The sequence below is a fragment of the Medicago sativa genome, chromosome 8, assembly GCF_051527215.1.
Source record: "Medicago sativa cultivar Bolivia chromosome 8, Bolivia_mono, whole genome shotgun sequence".
Taxonomy (NCBI): domain Eukaryota; kingdom Viridiplantae; phylum Streptophyta; class Magnoliopsida; order Fabales; family Fabaceae; genus Medicago; species Medicago sativa.
This window is the reverse complement of record NC_140756.1, coordinates 16,426,466-16,447,849: the sequence shown is the minus strand read 5'-3', so window position 1 is coordinate 16,447,849 and position 21,384 is coordinate 16,426,466. Positions and strand designations below refer to the sequence as shown.

The 21,384-nt window shown below is 33.7% G+C and overlaps 4 protein-coding genes across 4 annotated transcripts; 1 reads left to right on the top strand and 3 right to left on the bottom strand.

Moving 5' to 3' along the window:
• Positions 1-827: 827 nt before the first annotated feature.
• Positions 828-4,678, bottom strand: LOC146897370 (K+-H+ exchange-like protein). Its single transcript, XM_085733175.1, has 8 exons — positions 4,282-4,678; positions 4,128-4,192; positions 3,927-4,025; positions 3,194-3,241; positions 2,925-2,994; positions 2,707-2,778; positions 2,022-2,147; positions 828-1,181 (listed from the first exon to the last, which is right to left on the bottom strand). The coding sequence occupies exons 1-8, from the start codon at positions 4,489-4,491 to the stop codon at positions 1,035-1,037; spliced, it is 837 nt and encodes a 278-aa protein (XP_085589301.1). The 5' UTR covers positions 4,492-4,678; the 3' UTR covers positions 828-1,034.
• Positions 4,679-6,277: 1,599 nt separating this feature from the next.
• On the bottom strand, positions 6,278-10,062 carry LOC146897369 (O-fucosyltransferase 36-like). The gene is made up of 3 exons (XM_085733174.1): positions 8,726-10,062; positions 7,983-8,232; positions 6,278-6,734 (listed from the first exon to the last, which is right to left on the bottom strand). The coding sequence occupies exons 1-3, from the start codon at positions 9,925-9,927 to the stop codon at positions 6,558-6,560; spliced, it is 1,629 nt and encodes a 542-aa protein (XP_085589300.1). The 5' UTR covers positions 9,928-10,062; the 3' UTR covers positions 6,278-6,557.
• Positions 10,063-13,415: 3,353 nt separating this feature from the next.
• On the top strand, positions 13,416-14,215 carry LOC146897368 (uncharacterized). The gene has a single exon (XM_085733173.1). It carries the CDS (start codon positions 13,575-13,577, stop codon positions 13,953-13,955), a length of 381 nt encoding a protein of 126 aa, XP_085589299.1. The 5' UTR covers positions 13,416-13,574; the 3' UTR covers positions 13,956-14,215.
• Positions 14,216-14,971: 756 nt separating this feature from the next.
• Positions 14,972-18,988, bottom strand: LOC146897367 (putative GTP diphosphokinase RSH2, chloroplastic). Its single transcript, XM_085733172.1, has 6 exons — positions 17,926-18,988; positions 17,649-17,834; positions 16,586-17,046; positions 16,218-16,376; positions 15,784-16,135; positions 14,972-15,459 (listed from the first exon to the last, which is right to left on the bottom strand). Exons 1-6 carry the CDS (start codon positions 18,652-18,654, stop codon positions 15,148-15,150), a joined length of 2,199 nt encoding a protein of 732 aa, XP_085589298.1. The 5' UTR covers positions 18,655-18,988; the 3' UTR covers positions 14,972-15,147.
• Between the last annotated feature and the right edge of the window lie 2,396 nt (positions 18,989-21,384).

The following is a 21,384-nucleotide window of genomic DNA, read 5'->3' as shown; positions in this document are numbered from 1 at the left end:
ACATTGTAAGATTATATCCCAACTCTTCAACCATGTAATGATAGTGTCCATATCTATCAATCAAGTTTGTTACTGTTATGCATCATTTACCGTTTCACAATACTGTATTTGATCCCATGTTAGTTGCTCAACACTGACTATAATACTACTATCTTATGTTAGATGCTTGTGTTCGTTGGCAACATGTCTATAGGGAAGCTAATCAATCGCAGATGTTCTTGCAAAGTTTGGTATTAGCCAATTTGTACCTTTTAAATTTTTAAATGTTGTTTCGAATTTTCTGTCTCTTCCAATTTTGGAAGATTCAGCTTGTATTTCCTCTCCAAGAGGTTTCTAGTTTACTTCGAGTCTTTGGTTCATTTTATTCACATAAAAAAAAAATTATTGTTACAGTTTGGTCCCTTTGATTTTATGACCCAAAGATACTTCTGAAATGATCCTGATTTTTGGTAATATATTACAATTTATTCTTTAATCGGATTTTTCTAACATCAACACTTTTATATAAAAAGATACTAATTTTTTAAATATAAAAAGATGCTGAATTTGTTGCAACTTGCAACATTTTTTCCTTGGAATCTTTAATCATCGGATTTCAAATAGACTAATTCTTTAAACTTCTTGTCACTCCCAAACAAACCTTATTATATTTGGGACCATATGCATATTATATTGAAAGCTAAGTTTAATAAATGTTACATCAAAAAGAAAGGCTGAAATATAGCAATTTAGAAGTATATTACATTTGGCAAAAGCAAAAAAAAAAAGAAAAAAAAACTTTATTTTACAAACATGACTCTAATTTAATTATCTCCATTGCAAAAATATCACCATTAATATCATTAGATACTCATAAAATTCAGAAATAAAATCACATCAAGAGAATTCTTTGTACAAATTCATACCATTAACCTTCCACTATCAAAGATTCGTTATTGACAAAGAAATTCATTGATAAGTCTGACTAAGTTGGTGCCTCCCTAAAAATGAGTCAAAAAATGTCTATGCAAAAACCTGTATTACAAATCTGGTGATTAAAAAATAGACTTTTCGTATTTGATGACATCTTGGGTGTTCAAATCATATATCTTGCAAATTTCTTCAATGGTGTCTCTACTAAGGCCATCATTCCCATCCTCTTGACGAACAATATTCTCAAGCTCTTTGGATGGACTCAATACCTAATTGATACACCATTTAAAAAGAAAAATAATATAAGTAGACAATGAACTCTAGCACATTCCTTCAAAAAAAAAAAATGAACTCTAGCACATAAAATAATAATGTTATAACTACTTTGGATACCCTTGGGAAAGAGAGAAATGATACTTTCATATCTGTTGAGAATTGGATTATATGATAAAGTATAAAATTATAGACTTGATTCTTGCTCATCAATTGCATATTAAGCACAAGATGTAGAGATTTTGCACACCAAATTATAATAAGATATGGGAGTTTGTGATTTTACGCATGCGTGTCGGACAAGTCTCTAATGTGTCAGACAATTTGGTTGTTAAGGAAATTCCAAAATTTCTAAAATGAAAAATACTCAATCACAATTAGTCCTTTTGGATCAATCAATTTAAGTAACTAATCTCCCAAGGGACTAATGTGATCGAGAATTTCAAGGACCAAATTATTTGACCCCAAGTTTAGAAAAAGCAAATTTTGAACTTTTAAAAAATTGAATACACAACTTCCAAGACAACATTTCCATATTTAGTTCCTGGCGACATGTTAGCATTTGCCTATAAATGATTGTACATCTAATGCACCCAAAAAATAATGAAGCAGACATGAATTGCAAATTACATGATTTTAAATTGGTCTGCATCAAATTACAAAAAAGGATTTAGCTTATGCATGAAATACTTTAGAGTAATGAATGTGGCGCACTATAAACTCACCAATCTCGAATATAATCACTGCATATTTGTAAAATTGTGTTTAATCTAGCTTTGAAATTGCTTTTTCATTCGATATCTCAATTAATACTAGAGAAGAATATGTATACTTACCCAATGTGGTTCATCCGAACTAAGACTTTCGTGTTCAGAGTCTTCATGCTCAGTTTCCTTCTTACCCAAGTAAGTATTTGAAGACTGGCTGCCATCTGAGACTAGTTGAAACAGCTTCTCACTTCCCTGAGAATTGAAGATAAAACAGAGCAAATTTTAATGCAAAATCCAAGATAAAGGGACTTAGAAGCCAAGCTCCAGACAAGATATGAAAAATCCAAGGACTAAAAACAACATCATCCTAATGTAACGCCAACATCAAGAAGCCAATTTGGGTGGGCTAAAACACCAACATCAAGCAAATTCCTCCATGACTAACTGACAACTATCTATGAGCCGTGTAAATTCTTTAATTTGCTCGACGTCAAACAATGTTTATTTAACATTGATAATTCTGTGATTTATACAGTACCACCACCCTAAATTTATAGCATTTTGTGATGATTAAAAAGAAACAGTAAGATTCAATATATAGCAGAAATCCCTCATTATTTCAAGGAATAACTGGCATTCTTAGACAGATTTGAAGTTTTGTTTTGCTGAGTTTGGCAAGAATGTTAGAAAGTTGAGACAGGTAAAAGGAAAGTCTCTGATTGAGACCGCAAAAACAGCCAACATAACATGAATGAGAGGAGAGGGAAAATAATAAAATGCAAGTGCAAGTAAATTTATCAACGGTACAAACCTGAAGGGCCCTCCAATGAGAATACGAGCGGAATAAAATCCAGAAGAATGGGACATTAGGCAAAGGTAAAATCTGAAATTTAAAATTAATAAAAACGATTATCAACTGAAGCAAAGAATAAATTAAACATTCAATTAAAGAGCAAAATCACAATCTTGAAAATCTTTTTAAAAAACCATAATATATAAGTAGTTAACATTAACAGAACACATACGTACGCTAAATGCAGAAGACAGAGGAATCAATGAAACTGAACCATAAAAGAACTTCCGGTGTATAATTGTGCCCCTGTCAGCAGATAATAGTTCATATCATATAAAATAAATATTAGTAGCATTTAAAATTCATTCACAAGCCGCATTAACAATGAAAGTACTTTATCATATAAAATAAATATTAGTAGCATTTAAAATTCATTCACAAGCCGCATTAACAATGAAAGTACTTTTCTCCAACACCATCAGTGTGAGGAAAAGAGAATAATTACCTCATCGCAATATGTCTTAGTCTACGACGAACAAGTCGAGCATTCATGCTGCAAAAAAATCACAATTTTCATAAAATAAAGCTAAAAGAAGCAAAAATGTAATGACAAATTATGTTCTTATTCATCCACATTATGTTCCCACATGTGATTTTTAAATGGAAATTATCCCATGGAATTTACAACTTCAACAAATACATAAAAACAAAGGTGGTTCTGTCAAACAAGAATAACTGCCACATTAAAAATGAAGATTTGACCAGGGAAAAACCGCCAAGAGGAGTCTCAGATTTAAAAATTGACTTATTTTAGCTTATCTACTGGCATAAGCAATTGTGAGACAGTTTATAAGAACTTACGAAAACAGCTTATAAGTTGTTTTAGGCTTATTTTCACAAGTTCTCCAAACATAACTTAAGAAAATAGCTTATAGCCTATACGAAAACAATTTAACTTTACTTTATCTTTTGTTATAGAAAATGCTTATACGTATGTACATATCAAGATAATAGATGAGTGCTTATGCTATAAGTTGTTTATCCAAACAAGTCCCATGCCTCTCATATCACATAGCATACAGTTCCATGTTAAACATCAAATAAGTGAACAAAAATTCAATAACATCATTTTTTTTTTCTTCTATTTTTGAAGGGGAAATTCAATAACACCTTAAAAAACTGAATAAGTAAACTATGATCAATCAAATATATCATCGACATTATGATCAAACACCAACCTTGATGGGTAAATGACTTCAACACCAGTAACATCCTTTGATATAGATTTCAAAAAAATCTCAGATGGCTTAACACGAGACAATAGCCACAAACCCAACCTGCAAAAAAAAAAAAAAAACCCAAAATCATCCCAAGAACAAAAATTCCCAAAAATAATAAAAATGAACACTTTAAAATTGCTCGGTAAAAAAGAAACTGACCCATGAATCTTCTTCTTGAAAGATCCATCAGGTGCATTTTCCAAAGTAACCCAACCATTATTCATCTGCATCAAAATCACACGAAATGTGAAGAAAATGAGATACCCAGAAAGCGAAATGAACAAGAAACAATGAGAAGGAAAAGGAATTAGACCTTGTTTGCGACATAATCAGTAAAAAGTTCAGCTTTAGCGTTGAAGGGTTTATCGCCAGTGTTAATGGTTTTCCAAAGTTGTTTGAGAGTTGAAGGGGATTGAGAGGAATTGGTGGTGGTGGAGGAAGAAGCGGGGAGAGTGTGATCAATGGATCTGGTGAAACACCAGTTTCTGCCTCGTATTGGGAAAACGATCAATTTGGCTTTCATGGTGAAAAACCCTAAACCCTAAAAGCGAAGAAAGGTAAAAGAAGAAAATGGATTTGATTTGATTTGATGGGTAAAGTGAGGAACAAGAAATGGATTCAAAGAAATGTGATGTGATGAACAATGTGTTAAGCGGCGGGGTTTGCGGTTATGGTCCACATATCACACTCTAAAACTACGTAATGTAAATAAATAAATAAATTTGATTAATAAACACATTTATTTTACACATACATTCAATAATGTATTACATGTAATTAATGAATATAAAAACATGTCCTCGTGAACTTAGCTCAGTTGGGAAGAACAATGCATATCAAGGTACAGAATTCAAACCCCAACCACCATAAAAAAAATGAATATAAAAAACATGAATTGTTATATTTATTGATTGACATGTCGACACATTATTAGCTAAGCATGTATAATAACTGGATATTATCGTTGTATACTAATTAAACTCTAAATAAATAGAGTAAAATGGCCTTATAAGCATATCCCAATTGGTGGACATTTATTTTAAGAGCGGTGAGTTTAAACTTGCAAGGATGCGGCTCCACATTTATTCATGATTAAAAGGTGTGATATTATGATCACTAAACTACTTATAAAAAAAAGTAGCTTTTTCCTCTTTAAATTGGTAACATATTGCCCTTTTTTTCCTTTTCTTTTTCCCTAGATTGTTTCAAACTCTTTTTAGTGATCAAAATATAACTCACATCAATCGGCCACAAGGTATAGAGAATACTAACAAAAAATACTTAATAATAAAGTTTGTACATTAGCTATGAGAGTTAAACTCGAGTCTTTAAGAGATATGAATCAATTTCTTATCAACCAATCAATATGAATGTATCGTTCTAAACTCTAACAATGTGTCACTTTTTAAATATATAAATGATACTAGTTTAGAGCAATCCATTCCGAACGGATTAAGTAAAATTAATCAAGTTACAAGCATTAAGAAAATAGTTAATCACATTTTAATTTGTGCAATTGTAATAAGAAATAAGTTTATCGTCTAAAAAAGGTGTTAATAAGTTAATTTTGTTATTTTAACAAGCCCAAGACGTGTCAAACAAAACAACTATGAAAGTTCAAACAGAAACAAATATCAACGTCTCAAAAACTCAATTTATATCGATTTTTTTTTCTTATTTGTACCAAATCAACGCCGATCAAGTGACCATCTTAATTGTAAGAACACGGAAAACTACGAACTTTACTTTAAATTGACACTTCAATCACCGTCACAATAGATCATACGCACCACTTTCCCACCGTAAATTTTTCTTTGTATTTTGACATCAAAATTTTGATTAAGGATGATTTATCGATCTGACTGCCTAACTCAGCCAAAAGTTTCATAGTCTCACGGCCTCACACATCACCAATCACCATAATACAAAGAATTTCGTATAAACTCATAGTTCTGCAAATCCCAAGAGTTGATGAATGAAGGTTTGGAAGGGTGACTGAAATGAAATCCATTGTCATGAGTTCCAAGAGATAAAACCTCTTCACAATATGGTAGGAAGTACTTGGACACATTATACTAATGCAAAACATTAACTTTTCAAAGATTCGATGTGCTTTAACAGAAATTAGAGGGTAACAGCCAATGAGATGCTTTCATAATTTTGTCTGTGCAATGACTTTTCATAATGCTAAACATTTTCCCTATTTTTTTTCAGCAATATTAAATACATTTCTCAGCTTCTCCTGTTAAATGAGCCGGTTGAAAGCTATATGGGACGGAAAATGGGATGTTAAAATGCCACAACTGTTATTGATAAGGTTGGATTTCAAATTAAAAGAAAAAATGGGATGTTAAAATGCCACCACTGTTATGTCACAAAATTCAGGATCAACGTGTATATATATTTTACAAATTTCAATCAATGTAAGAAAAGAATTATATATAACAAGCAAAACTTATCAATAAAATTGCTAATTCTATTATCATACATGACTACTCATACAAGAAAAATACAATCAAACCTATGGCAGGGCGGTCAAGTGTCTGGTCCTGAGCAACGGCACAAGAAAACCGTCATTATCTTCGATCTTCATTCATTTTCCGCTACAATATTCGGTTCTTCACCTTGGCAAAGATACTCATCACACAACGATGCTGATCCCCAGTCCTTTCTCAGCCGCAAGATGTCTTCAGTGAAAGTGGAACCAGGTGCTCCAATGAACACGCTAGACATGGCACATATAGTCTTGTCCAACATAGCTTCCACCTTCAGTGTGAAAATATTCATAATGAACATCACCGAAATAAATTGAAAGAGAGTCGCTTTGTTGTTTCGTTTTTCACGAAATAACATCAAATTGTTGACATAGTGGTTTAAAAATTGGCCAATCAGCTTTCATAGTGGTTTAAAAATTGGACAATTAGCTCTCATGCGTTCTCTGCGCAAAAATTTTCAGAGAGAGGGAAGGTGCAAATTGAAGTAGTAGATACTTATACAATTATAAGTTCATAAACAAGTGTTTAATTGTTTTTAGTTCAATATAAGCATTATCCTTTCATTATGAGCCTACAAAAAAAATCGGTGACTACGCCATATCAAACCAAATTTAGCAGGGATTCTGTAAGGATTTAGAGTATTTGATAGTTAGAATAGTTAAGAGTTAGTTAGTTAGTAGAAGTTAGTTGGTAAGTTGATAACTTTGTTAGTCAGTGTTTACAAGTTGTTATTTTGGTTATTCTTGAGTCTTTAAATATCCCTCGAATGGTAGAGGGGAAGATAGCTTTGAATAATTAAATTTTGTCAGTAGAGAATTATCTGGCGTGAAAGGAGAGTGCTCCTTTGGGGTAGCCTTGTGTGGAAGGTTATCATCTTCATTGTTAATCAATTCTATACCGTTTTGGGGAATTACACAAAGAAATGTTCATAACAGATACTTAAACTTATTCCTGGGCTGAAGCCAATCCCGCTTCAAGGCTTAGACAACTAAAGGAAACAAGTTGAATACCATAGGACCTACAGCTCTTAAAGTTTCCTTTTCCTGACAGTAAAATGTTATACCAGTGTGACAAAATGAGAATGATAAGATTTCATTTACTAAGCTTCAAACTTAAAAGGGCCTTTTCAAGGGGAAAAAGGGGGCACAAATCTTTCCAGAACTTACAACAATAAATTCAAGCGAAAACCAGGGGCATTATCAACAGTTGTGTCTTCTTGACAGTGTTAGTCTTTTGCATGTTTTGTAAATTGTAACAGAAGAGGAGCCTTAGCGCAAGGTCACAAGCTTGAGTCATGAAATCAGTATTTTGTAAATAAAGACTACCTAGAATAGACACAATGAATTCGAAGCTTCCCTAAGATATGGTAAAAACTCTATCTTTAAAGTAACAAGCTACCCATGAAACTTTCATTTGTAAATTGTAATCCTAATGATCAGATATGGATGGTGAATTTAGGCCAGGTACACTATTTAAGTTTAAAGCACATGAAAAAAATAAGCAAGGACTGTCATCTCACCTGTGAATCTCCCTCAATATGATGCCTGTACAACAAAGCATCCCATTTTTCTGCTGAATTCCGAGCTGGCCGAATTACAAGTGGAACAGACTTGCCATTCAGCACAATCAGTGACTGAAGTAGACCAGTTTCACTTTCAGCTGCATCCGTAGAAAGATATATGATGGGTGCATCGGCCCTCTCAATCACCCTCAAGATGCAATCTGCTGCTTGAGGGATGGGGAAAAAGCAACTTGGTTTTTTAGCATTACTGCAAACATGAAAATGGATAAGTAAGGCAATATGGTAGAGGGAAAAAGAGAGCACTAAAATTGCAGGATAGTTTCTCATCAACTAAAAGCCTTACATGCATGCATAACTTTTTACATTATTTCAAGCAGGTCATGTTAACCATGAAATGAAACAAAACAACTAAAAATGAATAGCCATAACTCATGAGCCATGAAAATGCAGTTGGCACTTCATTCAAATTCGGATCCCTGCAGTAAAAAATTCTACGCATTCATGCAGTCAACAACTCAAAATCTTTGGATCAAGTTCGAACCGCTCTGATTTCAAGTTTGCTATTAAAGCTGATTCAACGGATCAAAGCCGATCTTGACTACATATGCAAGGAATATCTGATTAATCTAATGCATAGATTCAGGCAATAGTATACTCTAACACATCAGACTCATGTCATCAGTATATACACCCCATAATCTTATGAGAAATTAAACCAGAAAAAGGAATAAAGGTAGTACCAGAATTTCAAAAAACCGTGTCTCCGAAAATGCAAAGCAATGAAGTTCCTTCCAAGGAATGTCTGAATAAATCGCTGAGCAGTAAGCAAAATAAGGCGATTAGGTTCAATCAAAGTTTTGCATTGATGAGCAATTGGTCCACCCGGTTGCATAACCCATTCATGCTCCACTTCAGCATAAAAAACATCACCAATCGCCATAACATCATCATCATAAGAAAACTTATCCATAACATCCTGAACAGTTTTCTTCTTCGGATTCCTCGTATCCTCATCCTCCCAAACAGCCTTAGGTTTACTCGTACCCAAACCCAACCCATCCAACTTCTTCAACCTCTCATCATCCAAATAACAAGGTTGAGGCAAAGCAAAATAACAAAGAAACTTATCAATATGCAAATGACCCTTCTTAACATTCGAAAATTCATCAAAAGACATCACAACTTTTTTCCCTAAACATTTATTAATATGATCAATATCAACAACTCTATCATACTGATAATCAACTTTAGAACTTGGAATCACCAAAACCCTATTAAGAATCGCCGCGAAAAACATATGCTTTTCTAAACAAATCAAATGATTCGACATTTGACCGGAAACACAAATAGCAACTAAAAATTTATCCTTTTTAGGATTCCATTCAATAGTTTTCCTCTTTGACAAACTCTGATCAACAGTTCTACATCTATCGTAATTCCCAACATTGAAATTTGAATTTCCGAAATTGAATTCAGGATCAATTACATTCCCTGTTCTATGTGGATTCAACAGAATCTGCTGAATTTCATTGTTTATTGAAATCTGTTTGAATAATGCAGATTTCAGATCTTCAATTAGCTTAGGGTTAGGGTTTTGATTCTGATCGGAAGAGTTGAAAACGGTTGAGAGACGTTGTTGTTGTTGGCGCAAGAGGTAAATGGCGCGTAATTCGGATTCTTTCATTCGATCGGAGATGGAGTCGGAGGTGAATGAGGTGGTGAAGTAGCGGCGGAGATTGGGGACTGAGAAGAAGAGGAAGAGAAGGAGGAGGAGAAGGAGAATGGCGAGAATGTAGTGCTTTTTTTGGAAGGTGAAATTGACGCGCCGGAATCGGGAATTGAGATCTTCGACGTGGAATGTAGAGGGAGGTGTTCGGGGTTTTGTGGAGGGTTGGTGGATGAGGTTGTGGTGGTCGTCGTCTTCGTCGGAGGAGGAATCCATTGGTATAGGTGAGTGAGCCACGGCGGCGCGTGAGTGACACGGTGGCGAATATGAAAGTGAGTGAGTTTGGTGAATCGTTAGGGTGACTCGGTTGGAGAGAGTGAGTGAGGGAGTGATTTGGTGAAGAAAGAATGTGCAGAGTAGAGTGTAAGCGAAGGAGATTGAATGTGTCGGTTGATCCAAAAATGAAAATGACAATTTACCAAACACAAGTTCAACAAATGGACAAATGTAAGAGTCACAATAATCTCGTATCAAAATAATTTTTGATGTTAAAATATTTTTGATTATTTAGGCTTTGGTAAATATTTCAATTTTTGTTGTTGAAAAAACATTATATTACCAACAATGAGTCACTGCAAGTGACAAGAGATTTAAAATTTAAGGGTTTGTTTGATGATAAGGAGATGAAAACATAATATGATACATTAATGATATTTTGTTTAAATATCATGTTTGATGTACCAAAGAGATATGATAAAATAAATCATTTTTTATATTATTTTCACTTGCCTTTGTAATTTTTATCTCGAGACTAGGTTGAGTTAGAAATTATTTAGAAATTATTTTCTTATTTATTATCACGATAGTTATTTTTAAAAATAATGATATCATAAATTTGTTATTATAATTACATGTAATTTTTAAAATATTTAATTAATTATGAGTAATTTTTTCATTTAATTATAATAAAATAATGATATCATGTTTGTTATCTTGTGTGCATCAAACACGTGATAGTATTAATGTATCATGTTTATATCATATCTTGTCTTTATCCAACTTCATATCCTATTTTATTTATATCATATCCTGACCATCAAACACATCTGATTAGTTAAATCATTTGTCCTATATTTGAAAAAAAATTAGTTAAGAAGAGTGCCCCCGGCAGGTTTTTCAACACAAAAATGGAAACTTCGTATCTATGTAACACTCATATTCGCACCTGTATACCATGATAAAAAAAAACACGTTGTATTTATTCTTCATCCTTTAACACTTCATTATGAAGCAAAGCGCATCACAACTTGAACAAAATCGTTTCACAATGGTAGAGGACCAAGGTCTACACAGGGATATTAAGTTAAAAATTAACCCAACACCAGAATGCAATTGAATGTTCACTTCTCTCTCTCTCTCTCTCTGTTTTTTTTTTTATCTCTATCGATTCTCAATCTCTTTTTTTTTACATAATTTTCGTGATTCAATTGAGTTTTATCGCAAACTAAAAGCTTAACCCAACAATTTTCATAGGAACATCCATAATCACCGAACCTCACCTGTAGACTATCAAATATGAATTCAATTTGGATACATTCACATTTTTTAACAAGGATATGATCTGTCTGGTAGTAATCAGATAGAGGCAACAATCTAGTGGTGTTCCGGCACATCGACGGAGTAATCTTCACGGTGGTGTGAAAGGTGCCTGTGAGAACATTAGTACTCCAACACCCAAGTCAGTGAGAGAAATGAGGTTGAATATGTCAAAGTATGCGTGCAAATGAATCGTATCTTGAGGGTGACGTTGAGTCACCCTTATATAGGCGAGAGCGGCACTTACAGCTTCCGTGAAATACGACGCTTCATCACGGAGCCGTTGGAGACCACATGTATTGTGCAGGAAGGGCGAGGGCGTGTTCTAGGACGGTGATCCACACTGAAACTAGCGTGCTCCCTCAGGACGTTGTGCTTCGTTATGAGGAGTAAGTCCACGTAGCTTTATGGGATTAAGCGTTCTAACCGGTCCATAACAAGATACATTCACATTTTGATTATATTTCTATTTTATTTCGATTGAAATCAACACTCTCATGAATCCTTGCCATTATTTTGAGTTCTTAAGGTCTTTGGAAAGGTAAGAATATTTTAGTTCAACCTTTCATTTAAATCACACGTTCTCGTCGATGTTGGTTTGAATCACAACTCAACCTTTCATTTGAATCACTTGTTCTCGTCGATGTTGGTTTGAATCACAATTCAACCTTTCATTTGAATGACATGTTCTTGTCGATGTTGGTTTGAATCATAGTTCAACATTTCATTTGCATCACATGTTCATGTCAAAGTTCGTTTGAATCACAATATATTATTGTATTAGGTTGAGTTATGTGTTAATTAAATGAGGAGGCGTGCTAACAACACAATCTTTGATCAACAAACTCTCTCTTCAACTTTCTCTCTAACATTCACTCTCTTATTAGGTAAAATCTATGTGGATTCTATCACATGATGTAAAACTCATTTCCAAAGTGCAAGATCCGCATAAATTTTATCCAATAAAAAATTATGTGTTAAAAAAAGTGTTAGAAATAGTGTTGTTCTCATAATTAGTGTTGTTAGCACTCAACATTAAACGAGATCATCATTATTTGATGTGTCGCTATAAATACTGTTGGGGACTAATGGTTATTACTTATTGGTACTACCTCTGTTCCTTTTTAAGTGTCACTTTTTAACATTTTACCCAAACCAAGACACTCAATAAATGATACTTTAATAGCCTTAGTCATTTAATATCTTATTACATACACCCTCCGGTCACTATTATAAGCAAAAAACAACATTTTAGATTCATTCATTTAATGATGTATTTGGTCTTTATTATAGACCACATACATCATTAAATGAATGAATCCAAAATGTTGTTTTTTGCTTATAATAGTGACCAGAGGGTGTATATTTCTCTCTCCATAATAAATAACTAAAGATAATGTTGGTAAAACAACATTTATTGTTGCATTGAATTTTGAAAGTGATTGTTAAATACTCCCTCCGTCCCTTAATGTAACCACCCATTTGATTTTATTTTTGTCCCTAAATGTAACCCTTTTCAAATTACTAGATGCATTTATTACTTTTTTCCTAAACATACCCCTAATTAATACTACTAACTTGTCTTGAAATATGAATAGTCAAATTTAATACACATACAAACAATAAGTGTTTCTCTAAGAAAAACAAGAAAAGAAATATTATATTCTCTTGTAAGTTTATGTTTTGAGTGATTATGCTTTTAACATATCTTATTCAATAAATATACTTCAATATTCAATAAATTTACAATGAAATTGAAAACACTATTAAATAATGCAATCTTAGACTACAATTATAACCGATGCAATAAACCATCCCATTTCTAAGATGTGCCTCAATTGTCAAAAGGTGATGAAAATCATTGCTACTTATAATGCTGGTGATTTTGATTACAGCTATATCCAAGCACAAAAACATTGATTACACCTATTTCATCAAAAAAATAAAAAATTCATTGATTACACCTAAAGCTCCTACATAATCACTATTAGAGTATATGCAATGCAAAATGAAGTATGAACACACCAAAAAAGCAAGAAAATATACCTTACTTCCTTCCACAGAATCTCTTTTCTATACCATACTTTTTCACCTTTATATCAATTCTTACCATTCTTTAATCCTCTTCACTTTTTGGCCGGCTGTTTGTCTATCACACTTCTGTCATCCAATGCAAATGCCATCTAGATTCCTTAGCCCATCACCCATTACATTCATCTTTTCCTCCCACTATAAATTCTTGCCTCAAGTTAAAATTTGATTAATCAAAATTGGCTTCTTCATATTCAAGTAAAACAAAGTATATTTTCATCTTATAAGCTCATAAAATGGATTCAAACTATGCTTCCTCAAACCATGGCTCTTCACAAAGATCACTAGCTATGGTTTTGGCTTTAGTCTCAGCTGTTGTGTTATCTCCTTTATATGTGAGTTCAAAGAGTGATAGGAAATATTATGAATCAAAATGGACTAGCTCTGGTTTTGTTCTACCTATGATTCTTTTTGGACTTATAATTGCTATCAAAAGAACATCTTCATCAAGCTCCTCTTGTGTATCATCATCTACAAAAGGTTCATTGCTACCATCTCATGATCCTTCTTTGGTGCTTAGAATTGGAAGCTCTTCTTGGGGATTAGCTGCGGTTTTGGTTATGCTCATGCTTGTTCTTCATTGGCAAGGCTCGGTTCAAGAATTCTTGTGGAGATAGAGATATATTGATATGAGTTATGACTAAGGTTTTAAATCATATCTGACCGAGTTATGATATTTGATATTGCAGAGAATCAAGATCATATAGACTTGATACGATCTAAATGACTCGAGTTGAACTGGAGGGCTTTTTATTAAAACTATGGACAAAAATATATGTTCTTCTCCTAGCTATTAACTTTGTGCCACATTATGTATTATATAGATTTTATGTAATAATATGAGAAACTAAGAGCTATGCTTAGTAGTATTTTTGAAGTTCCCATTTCAGTATTTTTGATATCTCAGTCATAGAGACACTGGCTTAAATTGATCTGCAGATTGAAGGATGGTTGATTATATATTATTTCTAAACTTTATAGAAGAAAAAATCAATGTTAAGGAGATATTCTAACAGTAGTATAAATTCCATCAAGTTAAAGGGTCTAATTTTTGATCAATTCGCATAATGTTTTTGCTTAGAACATCCAGCTAACTTTGCACTAAAAGCTATCCTGAGTCATAATCTAATACTATTCCTAACAATAGTAGAATGTTCTAAGCAAAAATAGTTGAATGAAAAATCTGAAAATTTGATATGAACTGCTGTTTAAATTCAATTATTGAAATGAAATGTGAAGTGTTTGATTTTCGTCTAACGGTTTTGATTATCCTAATTGTTGAGTAAAACAATAGTAAATATTTAAAGTGGTGTGTGTAAGACAAAAATTGTCCAAAAATATATCAACCAACAAAATTTTAAAATTATGTAGTGTACCTCCTTTATAATTTTATTTTACCCTTTCACTGTCTTAAATAAAAAATCACAGAATAAGACATTTTGTACCTAGTTCCTATTTTTAAGATCCTATGCATTTGTAATCCGTCAAATCTGATTGGAGCGCCAATCAGGTTTTTAAAACTAGTGGGACTGTATTACATGTGCGTTTGGAACTTGTCTTGCATTGCACTGTACGCAAAGAATAACCACAAAGGATATATGCTAGAAATTTAAAAAGGAAAAGAAAAAGGATATACTCACAAAATAGAACTTAAATAACTGGCCCAACTACATAAATCAATCATTCAGCATAATTGAATCAAGTTAGCAAGTTCATAATTACATATTTTTTTGTTCTGTACAGATTTTATCTATTTACATAGCTGTGACTAAATCAAATGTTGGAATATTTTTGAAGAACAAGCTAGGGTCAACTAGTGCCAACCATGCTGCTTGCAGTAGCAGTAGTTCCCATGCTTGATACAGTTAGCCCGCGATCATACATTCGCTGAATTTCTTCCCTATATTCGGTCAGATACTTGTCAGGTATGGCTGGTGTAAGCTCGATCACATCTCCCATCTTCAACTTGCAATTTGGATCACTTACAGGCTTGTGATTCAGTCTTGGCCTCAATTCTTCCTTCAGAGGGAACCTATATGTTGTCAACCTACAGCTTGCTCGCCCGACCCTCTCCAACAAATCTAGTACTGTTGAGTTTGCACAAAATTCTTGGACAGACATCTGCACATCCAGAATCAGACAGAATGATAGTTAATACAGACGTTCAAACACAGCTTAAGATTATACACTTCATGAAACCAAGGCCTGTTTGGTTTGAGATAAAAAAAAAAAATTGCTTTTACTTTTAACTGCAAAACTACCCCTAATTTAACAGTTTCCTGTTTTCAAATATCTGTACAAACGTAAAACATACATATATCTTTGAAAACAAGTGTTAAAACAAAGGACAGTTTTAAAATTGAAAATAAATAATGAAATGAAAGCAGGTAACTTTTTTTGCAGACCAACTAAACCCAAAATATTGAACATAATTCTAGCATATACCTTGTCATTCTCAATCATGATAACAAACACAGGTCCATCCTGCTCGCAATCAGGCTTGTAAGAATATGGACAGTTATCAGCATGAGAAGGGAACTTGCAAGGTGGCTTGATTGAATCGACAAATCCAACAGAAGTGGAATCTTTACTCATTGCTTCGCACTGCCAGGTGACAACCCATCGAGCCCACTCAACCATCTGAAGCACATATGAAGAAAGTTGACAATGATCTTCCTTGTACCTCCAATGAGCAGCGAATCCAAATTCTGCTTGCAAATGCATATCTTTTGTTCGAATTTGTACTTCAAGGGGAACCTTGCCTTCACCCATCACCACAGTGTGCAGAGATTGATAACTGCAAATTACAAAATATAAATCAGATGACATAGAGACGGTCACTTTCAAGTGTACACTACCATTATTGAGCTACAACATACCCATTGAACTTGGGGCAATGTATGTAATCTTTCAGTTTCCCATGCACCTCAGACCATAACCGGTGAACAACTTCTAAGGCTTTGTAACAATCTTCCTCCTTATCAACAATCAAGCGCAGCCCATAAATGTCATGGATATCATCTATGCTTAGTTTTTTCCTGCAAATATGTAGACAAATGAATAATTGAGAATTTGAAGTGTGCAAATAATATGGTGCATAATGTCAGGCGAAGATGATGCTATACTTCTACATCAGTAGTTTTAAATTCAAAGCAGCTTGTTTCATTAATAGTTTCATTCACATAAATATAGCGACGCAAATTATATAAGTGACCAGCCAAATGAAAGAGGGAAAGGTAAAACGTACTTTAATATTTTGCAATAAACGCTATACAAGCTCTTGTGCCGTCCAGAAATGACATGATAAGAAATGCCTTCATCTTTGAGTGCTTGCTCTAATCTTTCTATTGCAGAAGCAATCATTGCGTCATCATACGATTCCACAAGCTTTGACGAAAGCTCTTTGTGCTGTACAGGGTTGAGATGCTTAAAACATAAATTTTCTAATTGTTCCTTCCAATTAGCTATTCCTAATCGGTTGGCCAAAGGTGCAAAAATCTCCAAAGTTTCCTTTGCAAACCTCTGCTGCTTGGCAACCGGTAATGCATCTAGTGTCATCATATTATGTAATCGATCAGCCAATTTAATGAGGACAGCTCTTGCATCTGCCATTGCAAGGAACATTGTATGCAGGCGGTCAGCTTCAACAGATTTGCTAGCTGTATTATTGTCTCGAGCCAGCTTGCTTAAGTGACTCAGTTTAGAAACCTGAAATAGCATACCAATCAGTTAGATTCTTGAAGCAACAAACTATAAAAATTCAAAAAAAATAAATGAATTCATTGATTTGTAATATACATTATACGTTCCTACAAAAATGCCAACCACAATACAAATTAATCGGTTTAATAATTATACATCCATACAAAAAAGCCAAATCACTAGCAATACAAAAATTGAATAAAAATAAAATGTTGCCACTTGACAAACACATAACATATTAACGCAACAAATCTATCATAAAAAGCTAGGTGAACAAAGCTTATTGCATAAACCTAATGGATTTGAATTGTCATTACTTCAATACAATAATAACTACAAACATCAAGAGGAAAACAGCTCAATAGTCAATGTAGAGACACGACAACAACAATTCCAGAGATGTACCCCGAACAATTGGTGGAAGACATCGAGTAATTAACACTAGATCTAAAGCATAAAATTCAGTAACAAACTCAATTGCAAAGACTGATTCAAATGTCAACAAAAAAAAAAAACATGCAATGCAAATCAAAAGGATCAAATACCATCAATCATCTTAATCTTAAATCACACCCAATTATTGATTAACACCGAAAAAAATTCCTCACCCCTTCAACTAAATCAGCAACTCCAGCTCCAAACATCCCGTATATATAATCATAAGTAAGAAATGCATCATCAACTGTATCATGCAAAAGCCCAGCAGCAACTACTGTTGAATTCGCACCGATCAAAGCCAACAACACAGCAGTTTCCAAACAATGCTGCAAATACGGATCGCCACTAGCTCGCATCTACAAACAAACAAACAATTCATCAAAATCATTGACACAAATAATCAAAACCAAAAATCACAAACACACATAAACATGAAGCTCAATTCACCTGTCCTCTATGAGCTTTCTCAGCTTCACAAAAGGCCTTAATAACAAACTCTTCACAAAAGATCTTATGTCTTAACTGAGCATTCATCAACAACTTCTTAGCATAAGGCTCAATCTCAATTCCAACACAACCCTCCACAAAAGTATCATCCAAATTAAAAGTCAACTCATCCACAATTCCAGAATCACCACCAACACCATCAAATTCACCACCACCACCACCACCGCGTAATCTAACACCAGTAGAATCATAATCCAAACAAGAAGAACCCAAAGCACTTCTCACAAACCCATCAAAAAACCCACCACCAGTACTTCCCCTCCCTGATCGAATTGTTCCGGTACCCGCACCGGCACCCATGCTACTACTACACGAAACAGGACACTGAAAAACCGAAACTGGACTATGATCTCTCTTCCAAGATCCACCAAACTTCGTCGGTGAAAATGAATACGAAAACGAACTACTCAGCTCCTTCAATTCATCTTCATCACCACCACCACCGGAAAAACTCGAAGTAAAAGGAACATGCTGCTTCACCACCGTCGGAGATGAAAACAAACACGATAAACCACCCATCACCGATTTCCCAGACGTAGACGCCGCCGTCGCCGTAGACGCCGGTGACGAAGATCTAGATCCTAATTCGAAATCATAGTTAATCTGATGCGGTGTAGAACACACACTACTCGGTGGACTCGCGTATAACGCTATAGTTGAAACCGCCATAAACCAAAACCTTCTTCTTCTTCTTCTTCTTCTTTTTCAATTTGGGAATTAGGGTTTTCAATTTCACAAGCTTCAAGCTAAAAAATAAATATAAATTGTTTTTTAATTTTGTACAGAGGAAAAAATAATTTGAAGAATTGAATAATTGTTTATGTGAATAGTTTGATTAATTTTTTATATATATACAAATGAATGTGCAGAGGATAAGAAAAGAACCCTAAGAAGAAAGGAATTTACAAAAAAGGGATTCTGGAAAAATAAGAAGGAAAGAGAGTCAAACACGTTTTTGAGAGAGAAGCACGCAAGAGATGGATTTATGTTTTTCTATGTTATTGTTAGATTTGTTGTTTGTGTTTTATGGAGGAATGAATAAGGAACAAGAAGGGGAGGAGTATGAAAAGACGGGTTTAACCTTGGATTTTTTTTGGTGGAATAACAGATAGCATAAGCACAAGTTGGGATGATACGAGAAGTTAAATTAGGATAAGATTAGTTGTTTGTTTAATGCTGTTTTGTCAGAGATTTGATTTGGTTATTGTTGTTAATTATGGATTTAATTAACGGAGTAAAGTAAAGACTAAAGAGAAGTACAGATATTTTATTTTGTTCCCCGTTTATTGAGCTAGGTACACTCCATTGAATCTAGACTACACGTTGTCCTTTGTGGAATTAAAGCCACAAATAGCGTAACTGTTTCCTTAAAAAAAAAAAAATAGCGTAACTGTTTTTTTTTAATATTAAAAAAACAATTCATTTTTTTTTATCAATAAATAACAATTTATTTAATAATTTACTAAAAAAAAGGAGCAAAAGTTTACTAAATATTTTTAAAATGCTATTATTATATTTTACAAACGGGAACCAAAATTATCACCTTACTTGTTTATTATTGTGCATATGTGTTCTCAGGTTTATTCATCAAAGCTCAAAATGAGAAGGTTTTGCGTGGTTTAAGCATAGCAAGAGGAGCTCAACCATCGTTCATCATTTCTTCGCTAATGATAGACTTATATTTTGTAGAGATTATCTCCGTGATGCACAGGTGGTGGATAAAATTTTGGATCTATACCGGTTAGCTTCAAGGTAAATGATTAATCTAGACAAGTTAAAAATTTCTTTTAGCCGAAATGTTACAGAAGCAAAAAAAATTATGTTTAAAGGTTGGATGCAAATTAAGGTTGTGGAATGTCAATCAAAATGCTTGGGTCTACCAGCTTTTGTAGGGCTGTCTAAAAACCAAGTATTTAATATTGTCCAAGTAAAGTTTGGAAGAAACTCAAAGGTTCGAAAGGGAAGCACATGTCTTTTGCAGCTAGAGAGGTTCTAATTAAAGAGGCGGTGCAAGCGATTCTGACTTATATTATGAGTTATTTTAAGCTATTGGACAACCAATGTGAGCACATAAAAAGTGTATGATTAGAGTGGAGAAGTAAACAAGGTGAGCAAAAAATTTATTGATGGCTTGAAATTCTCTTTGTAAGGATGAAAAAGAAAGAGATTACAGATTTAGAGCCATGAAGGATTTCAATTTAGCCATGTTGGCAAAGCAGGGTTGGCAAATCATACACAATGGAGAAAGTTTGCTAGCTAGGTAGTTGCTTAAAAAGAAGGTATTTCTTACGAACTAGTTTTCTAAACGCACATCTTGGATATAATTCAAGTTTCACTTAGATGAGTATTCTTCAGGCCCGCTTGGAATTAATTGATCATGTCGGTCTATGGAGAGAGGGTTATGGTCGAAGAATTAAAATTTGGGGTGACAATTGGCTGCCATATCAACAAGGTCATAAGATATGGTCCCTTCGACCTCTAAATTGTGAGCTCGCGATGGTGTCAGACCTTTTACACCCTGATCAGAGGGAGTGGAATTCTCAATTGATTAATATTACCTTCCTCCCGTTTGAAGCTCAACAAATCCTTCAAATTCCTCCCTTGGTCAATAATCATCAAGATTCTTTCATTTAGAGAGCGAATAGAGCAAATAAATTTTCTATCAAATCCACATACAAATTTCTTAAAAAGTGAAATGAGATGTTAAACTTCAACCACTTTATCATCTCTCAAGAGAGTAATGTTTGGAGTAAGTGTAACGCCCTCCTTTTATTTATATATTTTTATTAAGTTAGAATCTATTTATGTGATTTATTTATATATATGAGGTGTTAGTATTTTATTATGTGGCAGTATTCTATTATTTATTAGAATATGAGAATTATTAGTGTAAGTAGAATTGGAGGTTAGAATAGAAAGAAGAATAAGTTATTGGACCTAAATAGATTTAGAAAGAGTGATTAGTATTATAAATAAGGAAGCTTAGGTTAGAAAGAGTTTTTACGTTAAACCGCTTTTTGGAGAAAGAGGAGAAAGAGGAGAACTCAGAAAGAGAGAACCCTAGGAACGAAGAACGCAGCCGTTGGAATTCAGAAAAATAATCTAAGGTGAGGGTGAGACTATCTTGCATTAATATTAAGTTGTTAAATCATTAGATTACATCTAACAAGTTGGGGAGATTTTGTGAGATTAAGAGGATTAGGGTTTATGAGCGATTTTGATGATTAGATGTTAAAGAACCATAGAATTGATGAGAGAATCATGAACAGACCTTTGTTTTATCTTGGTTTTCGGGTGTCAAACATTGATTACGTTTGAACCTTTTTAACCGGTGATATCTCATTTTTTCTTGGGAAGGGAAAAAGTAAGCAAAACCCTTGAGAATCGAGGTCCGGGAGT